The following is a 7,852-nucleotide window of genomic DNA, read 5'->3' as shown; positions in this document are numbered from 1 at the left end:
TTGTTTGGGTTGACTGTTGGTTTATTTCTGTGATTGAGGATTGTCGCGCCTCGTCCCTCACCACCTCAGCCGCAAGAAAACGGATTTCTGATCCGCGAAAGAGATCATGTTCGATCTCCTCGTTCCAACAACGAAACAAAGCAGGGAAGGATGCGTCTGGTTCATCCATAAAAGGGGGATAAACCCTCAATCAGTTTTATGAAATCAGTCCACCAACATGAACAAAAAAGAATATCAAGTTTGGCGATTTTCCGCACCACGAGCTGGCCTGAGGGGGAGATCGCTTTCTGCACCGTCTGGAACCCCATTGACTGAGTTTTGTTGACGGTGAGAACGAGTTCGTTGAGGGTGGGGTTCGTGAGAACGAGTTTGGTTGTTGCAGGAAGGTACAAGAAAGAGACAGTGGTGGTGCACGATGGTGGCTGATAGAAGGAGAGGGGAAGGAGAGAAAGGTAGAAGAAAAGGGGCAAATTAGGAAAGATTGGCAGAAAAGGAAAAACATGGACCATTAGATGAAAACTTAAAAAAAATCTAATAGTTAAAATTTACTCTTCCATGGTCTGGGAAAAACTTTACTTTCCCACCATAGAATTCATCTCTCTCTCTCTCTTTTTTTTTTTTTTTTTTTTTAATTTGTGTTGGATGATATCAACTAATAATGGAAGGATTAAATTGATTGCTAATTTATAATTTCATAAACCAGTTTTTTTTTTTTAATTTCAAGGGACTAAAATTGATTGGTCATTATAATTTCAGGGGACTAAATAAATTGATTAATAATTTATAAGTATATTGATTGATCATTATATTTGATCTTGGATCTTTTTAATCAACTATTTACACTCTTAATGACAACTTGTATCCACTCAGATGTGAAGCTAGCCTTTGCGTAGCTCACCTTCAGAAATTGTTTATACAAGTAATACGACTACTAAAAACACTAAAGATGTCCATTTGACAGTCCCAACACAACCTGCAGAAGCTGCAAAATCAAAATGTCAGTAAAAAGGAATCAATATTTTATCATGGTCATATACAATATTTATGGTTCAATGATTCGACTAATCAAACCATAGTTCACAGTTGAATGGAAAATTATTAATTATGTATTTATAACATTATATAATATAAACTAACACAAAATAATAAAAAATACAATCAAATAAAATTTAAATGTGTGAAAAGGCCATATTAGATATCGTGTAACCTAAAGTCAGCAATAAAAAAATAAAGCCTTGTGTACGGACCTTTGTAACTAAGATTCAGCCTTTATTAGGTTAAATCAGTATTTTTTTATTGAATAATAAAAATTAAGAGAATGCAAAAAATAAAAAAGATAAGAAAACAATTAGTTCTCTATGGTTGTCTACTGGTTTTCATAGGATTTCAAACGGTTCCTGCCGGTCATAAAATCAGCCAGTTCTGACTTTAAATGAACTAAACACCAGACCAGTTCACCGATTTTTTTTAATTGAACCGGCTATTCTAGTACCATTTTCTTAACCATGGAAATGTATAATGAGATGCCCCTCCAGAAAAAAAAAAAAAAAAAAAACTTAAACAATCTCATTGCAAGTATAGTTAATACCCAGATACAGTGAAACCCTCAAGTCTCAAGCTCAGGCAATCACGAAGGGAATAATCAAACATAAGGAAGAGCAAGTGAGATAGAGGTTAGTAACATACTTTTTCAAACTCTTTTTTTAGTAGTTCCAACTCACTCTTTATCAGATGAATTTCATGTAAAAAAACCTAAATCTGCGCTCTTTAGTAGGACCCTTATAAAATTCACTCAATAGTTAAGAATGTATCAAACAATATGATGTTGGAATCCTAATTTAATACTGAAGAACTAGAAACCTCCATTTCAAGTCTGCCGGTCTTCAAGATGAAGAACATTTTGATCGGAGAAAAAAAAGAGGGCAAATAAAAACAAAAGCAAAGTAGTAGATTCTATAGTCTATACACTGTATGTCCCTAGCATGAAAGTGTGCTTAAATGCAAAACAGTGAAAGAACCTTTTCAGAACATATGCGGAGGTGTTAGTTTGAGCCCATACACAATGAGAAGATTCCTCCTTTTCCTACATGCCTTGAAAGTTGAAAGCTCAACTTCATCAAGCTTACCATTTCTAACTCCAGGATTGTTGATAAATGATATATTAAAACATGGGAATGCAAAAAAAACAAAAATTGTAACATTTGTTGCCTCTTAGAGTTAATATGTTAGCTAATGCAAATAATTATCATTAAAAATACTCACAAAAAGACGGTGATGGCCATTGAAAATGTGATTTAGGACGTTCAGCTGATGAATCATTCTTAGGAGGGGGCTCAGCATGTGCAAATGCTACATTTGGTAAAGGACTCAAAGCAGGAACCAAAGAATGAAAGCCATGATGTGCTGGGGGTCCAACTCCTGGTGAGGCAACAGGATAATGTGGAACATTAGTAGGGGAAACTGCAGGTGTTAGATGAGCATGTTTTTGAGTATTCCGGGGAGATCTCTTTCTATGCTCAAATCGACAATTAGGAGGTTGAGCATAAGAACTTCTCCATGGAGCAGGCAAACTTCTCGCAGGGGCAGCAGGGGCACCAAAATTGTGTGAAGTAGAATCTTCCCCAGTTGTAGGTGTAGGTGTAGGTGCAGGTGCAGGTGAAGTTTCAGGAAATACGTGGGCATGGTGGTGGTGACTATGGTGGTGATGGTGATGGTGATGGTGGTGGTGGTGGTGGTGATGGTGGTGAGGATGGGGATGAGGCTGAGGGGCAGGGGAAGGTGAGCCATTACCACCATTGCCATGAAGGGAGTGTTGCCAGATAGATGAAAGTCGAACCTGCTTAACCCTACCAAATTGAGTGTTATTCAACCCAAGGTTCCATGAATGATGTCCCATTATGGTTTGTGCCAGTTGCTTTAGCCTCTCCTTTGATGGTGGAATCCCAACTGCAAGTAGGACAGATGATTGAACAACAGTAGGAGCAGTAACTGTAGAACCTTCAGAATTTGATAAGATGACATACAAGTTCTGCATACCAACAAGAAAATCAGCTTGGTGAGACCAGTATATCATTGGAAATCTTCCAAGTATTAAGAGCAAGTAATGTATATTAGGCAGGGATAGTATACTCTTCTCATCATCATGAAATAAAAAGATTATAGTACACGCAAGAAAGCTTGCTTATTTTTCATGCTATTTATTATTTTTTCTGCTTAGAGTCTAATATCAAACTGACACAGATCCCACAACAGAATCCACATAGAGTAATTACACAAGAACATAGCGGTATTCACAGATTTGACATAACATCAGAACTGAAGTTGAACATTAGAATAGAAGGCACATAAAATAATTACAATCAAAAGCCATACAACAAAAACAGTAAGAAGAGAGATGATAGTGACAAACCTCATAAGGTGCCAAATGTAGTCCAGACTTCAGCTGACTTGTCAGCTCATCAAAAATTGATTGTATTTCATAAATGGAAAAATTCAAAGTAAAGTTGAATAACGTTTGCACCGTTTGCAGAGGGAACACACTCTGTTGTGGAATGATAGTGATCCCTCCTTTAAATTTCAGCACCTCAAAAACAGAGGGAACACCAAACAAGGATGTAGTGAGCTGGAGATATGATTGGCGTATAACCAGGTATTTAAATGATGCTCTTATCAAACTAATGGCAGCTGCAGACATTTCTGAATATTTACCATCAGGATCAACTGCAAACACCACTTTTGTCGTGTTTGACCGTGGTAAGGGATCTAGGGACAAGATGACCACCTGATTTTAAATATAAGAATGATAACAATATCAAATATTAAAAAATTTCATAAAAGGAAACTAGTGAGGGAGGTACTTTGGTAGAGGGAACCCCTATCTCTTCAAAAATGTCCTTAGAAAGTAGCAAGATGTTGTCTTCTAGCAATGAAACTGGCTTCTGCACATAAAAGCTTGCAACAATATCATGATCTGGAAAAGTAAAACAACGTCATTAAGTAAAAAGATTAGATAATCATGCTTATGTCAGTAATTACATAGCCTCTAATTTCATATAAATCATATAATATAATATAAGGTAACATGAGTTAGAAGCTTACAAATATATAATAATTAAAAGGTCATTTTCATATATCACAAAATCGAAGATAACATTCAATAGTTCATCATAAAATGTTGCATCACATACAAATTTTGAATAGGCAACACAGCTCTCAGTCAAAATGCATTTTCAGAAATTGTGTGTTATATCTAAAAAATTAAGATTGTACTACTATCAGACTGAGAACCACACTCAGCCGCATGTCGAAAGACCTGTGAAAGTAATGCACCATAAGACCAATACCAAACTGGAAGAAATAACTTGTCAATTTTAAAGGTGAACATTATTATAATTGGATTTTGCTAACAAAATAAAAACTGAATATCATGTATGGCTGCTCAATCTTGAATTTATCTTAACTTACAATAAGCAGTAACTATACTAATGTGATCAAAGGATATTTTTTAATACTATTTTCAATTAGCCCTTCTGTCCCTATTTATAAAACTTTATTCTAATTTCCAGATGCATTAATTATCAATTATCAAAGACAGGTAACATGTGCAGAAGCCAGGATCTAATGTGTTAGATTTCATCTTAAATCAATTGACATTAGGTAAAGCCAGGATCTAATGTGTTAGATTTCATCTTAAATCAATTGACATTAGGTAAAGTTGTTCAACAGACATTTAAAAGTAAAGTAGGACTTGACAACATAATAAATAGCTCTTGAAACAAAAGTAAAGTAGGAAACTGACATAAAAATTATAAGCAGCCATAAAAAGAAAGCTCAAAACAAAACAAGAGGAGACCTTTCCAGTTGAGTGCTAATAATTCCATGTAGCTTAAACTAAAAGAATTTTATATCCATAGCTTTAAACCTCAATCAAATTTTAAACTCCATGGTCTGAGCCATTACAGTACCATATCCAGAACAAAAACAAAATATCTAATTTCTCAACTCAAACAGCACAAGCGCCGACACATTTCCAGCGGCTGACTTGTTCCTTTACTCTTATATTAGGAAAAGAATTTGCAAAAGAATAAAATAAAGCAAAATAGAGTCAAATTACAGGCACTGCACCAAAAAAAAAAATCATATTGATAGGAGTTACTTTTCAAAATTATATTATATATATATATATATATATATATATATATATATATATATATATATATATATATATATATATATATATATATACACTTTTAGTAACAACATTGCTTACATGTACAGTTACTTATCACCAAGCCATGATTACTAATAATGATTTTATTCATATAGAATTAATCACTAAATATTTAGTTTGTCATTAAATCCAGTAGACGTGAAGACAAAAACACACATAAAGACAGTTAATTTAATGTCTTTATGAACTAAGCAAATTATTCCCATTAAATATTCCAACAATTAAACTAGAAATCAACAAGAAAATAAACTAGATATTGTTTCCTTAAAAAAAAAAAAAAAAGATGAGGATATTGTGGACATTCCATGCAAAAGCGGCAAAAAGGTATGTTATTAAAGGACATATATTTAGAATTGCATGTATAATGCTAACTGCCGTAATATTGCATCAGCGAACAAAATTTTATTTTCTTTGTTTAACAGCGTTTATTTTATTTTAGTTTTTAAAAATTATCTTATAAAACAATTTTGAAAAACTAATATTTAGATAGTAAGAATGGGAGAAGAAGATGGAATAATAGAAAGAAGAATATGAATAACAGAACTGGAAGTAAAAAATCAAATAACTTTAAAATGTCTGATTTTTTAATTTAATAATTGAAGATGTACTACTTATGAAAAATAACTTTTAAAAACTACTCTTATCATGAGTTTGTTTGTTTTCTTGTATTAAAACAGAAAACAAACAAGCCCTCATATTGCTGAATTTTCATTTCCACTATTACCTCCTCTTATAGTTATTCAAGTAATCCACTTACAACACCTCCATTCTTTCTTCCACTAATAGGTAAAGTTTTAAGCAAATCAAACATATACTTATGAGGAAAGATATGTTCAGTGCTCATATCAATATAAATGGAGTAACAATTACACCTAGCAACTAGTGGTTCTGATGGACATAGTCACCATTTAAATAAATTTCTCCTCAACTAGCAAAAAAAGCTTCAAAATTCTAAGGTCTAACTTCCGAGAAGAAAATTCCCACTGCAATATTCCAGCTCAACCACAATTCACGAAACGCATATGATTAAATTTGTGTCAGATCCTAAAATTGGGAAACTATTGTATTCACGTACACTATTAATATAATTTCTCTGAGTATCATTAAAATTAAATTGCGATTAGTTCTAAATATATTTCGAAAATACCAAGTCCACAACATCAACAACATCATTCAAATGTAGGAAAGTGATAAATGATAATAATTGTCCTAACCAAGAAAACATCAAAACACGATCCAACAAATAAATCTCCTTCCCCCCACCCCACACAAACACATACAAATATCAAAAAAATTTATCGGTTAATTTAAAAAATAACAAAATTAAAAACCGCCATGGACCGTTCTATTTTACCGACACGCGGAAATGTTAACAAATTTTATAATAAACCTAAAATTAAAAAAGTTACAAACCAATCCACTCTCTACATTCTCCCTTACATTGTTATTTTCTAAAACAACTATAGAAAATTAGAAACAGATCCACCAATTAATTCCACGGTCATTTTTTCTCAATTATTAAAAGTTTTCTTAAAATAAAAATAAAAACTACTAAATAAAGAAAGTTAACCGCGAGAGAAAATTTGGTTCAAAAACGATTAACAACCCACCTTTGTACTTAGAATCTAAATGCAGATCCTTGGGATCTGCGAAGTGAGCGAAAGGTGGTAGCCAGAAGAGTGGGGAGAGGAAAACCGCGACCGAGAAAAGCATGACGACAAGGCATCGGAGTCCGACGGCGCATCCCGGCGGAGGCGCCGCATTCCGCCGCTGATCCTCGGCGGCGGAGTAGGAGGGCAGAGGGTGGTGTTCTCCGGGCTTTCCCATTGCCGGCGAAGTGGGTCAGGGCCCATCGTCGGGTTGGGTTGGGTTTGGTGTGCCCATTTTTAAGAGCCAGAGAAAGAAAGAAAGAGAAGTTGAGAAAAAAAATGAGTGAGTTTGAGTGATGTTTTTTTCTTTTTATTATTATCTGAATATAATAATAGTGATGAGATGAGGGGTTGATGGGGGAATTAATAGTTTTGTTTAGTTTAGGGTTTGAAATTTCAAGGAAGGTTGGGGAAGAAGAAGGGAAGGAAGGAAAGAGAAAGAGAGAGAGACAACTGAAGTGAGTTGTAAAAGGGACATAACTTTTCCTGAGTGGTGGTGGTGGTTTATCTGTTTTTTGTTTAAATAAAAATATAAGAAAATGATACTAATTTAATTTGTTTTCAAATTTAAAAGTCTATATGATAATTTTGGTCATTTTATTTTAAAGTTGAGACATTTATTCTTTTATTTAAAAAAAATATGATTTTAGTTTTTTCTTCTCAAAATTAAAACATTTAATTATTTTTTTAAGCAAATTTTTAATTTTTATCAAATTTTTAATTTTGTATATACTATATTTCTTTTTAGTGGTCCAATTAAACTCTAAATCTAAGATATTTATTTAAGGTATTATTAAGAAATGATTTATTAATTACAAGGTAAGAAATAAAATTTTGAATTTTTTAAATTGAAAAGATTAAATGTCTCAATTTTAAAATAAAGATACCAAAATTATGAATTGAATAAAATAAAGAGATTAAAATTAAATTTAAACCAATTTTAAGAGACTAGTTGGACAACATATTGTCCATG

At 33.1% G+C, this 7,852-nt stretch overlaps 1 protein-coding gene across 2 annotated transcripts; it reads right to left on the bottom strand.

The window, feature by feature from the left end:
* Positions 1-769: 769 nt before the first annotated feature.
* On the bottom strand, positions 770-7,375 carry LOC100819068 (uncharacterized). 2 transcript variants are annotated; one of them, XM_003535098.5, is made up of 5 exons: positions 6,841-7,374; positions 3,858-3,970; positions 3,410-3,781; positions 2,263-3,028; positions 770-982 (listed from the first exon to the last, which is right to left on the bottom strand). In XM_003535098.5, exons 1-5 carry the CDS (start codon positions 7,055-7,057, stop codon positions 912-914), a joined length of 1,539 nt encoding a protein of 512 aa, XP_003535146.1. In that variant the 5' UTR covers positions 7,058-7,374; the 3' UTR covers positions 770-911. The 2 variants fall into 2 exon arrangements, with proteins under 2 accessions (XP_003535146.1, XP_040861578.1); XM_041005644.1 differs by lacking the exon at positions 770-982 and adding an exon at positions 1,018-2,131 and having other exon boundaries at positions 6,841-7,375.
* Between the last annotated feature and the right edge of the window lie 477 nt (positions 7,376-7,852).

The sequence above is a fragment of the Glycine max genome, chromosome 10, assembly GCF_000004515.6.
Source record: "Glycine max cultivar Williams 82 chromosome 10, Glycine_max_v4.0, whole genome shotgun sequence".
Classification (NCBI taxonomy): domain Eukaryota; kingdom Viridiplantae; phylum Streptophyta; class Magnoliopsida; order Fabales; family Fabaceae; genus Glycine; species Glycine max.
Note: the sequence above shows the minus strand (reverse complement) of the source record. Positions and strands in the feature narration are given on the sequence as shown.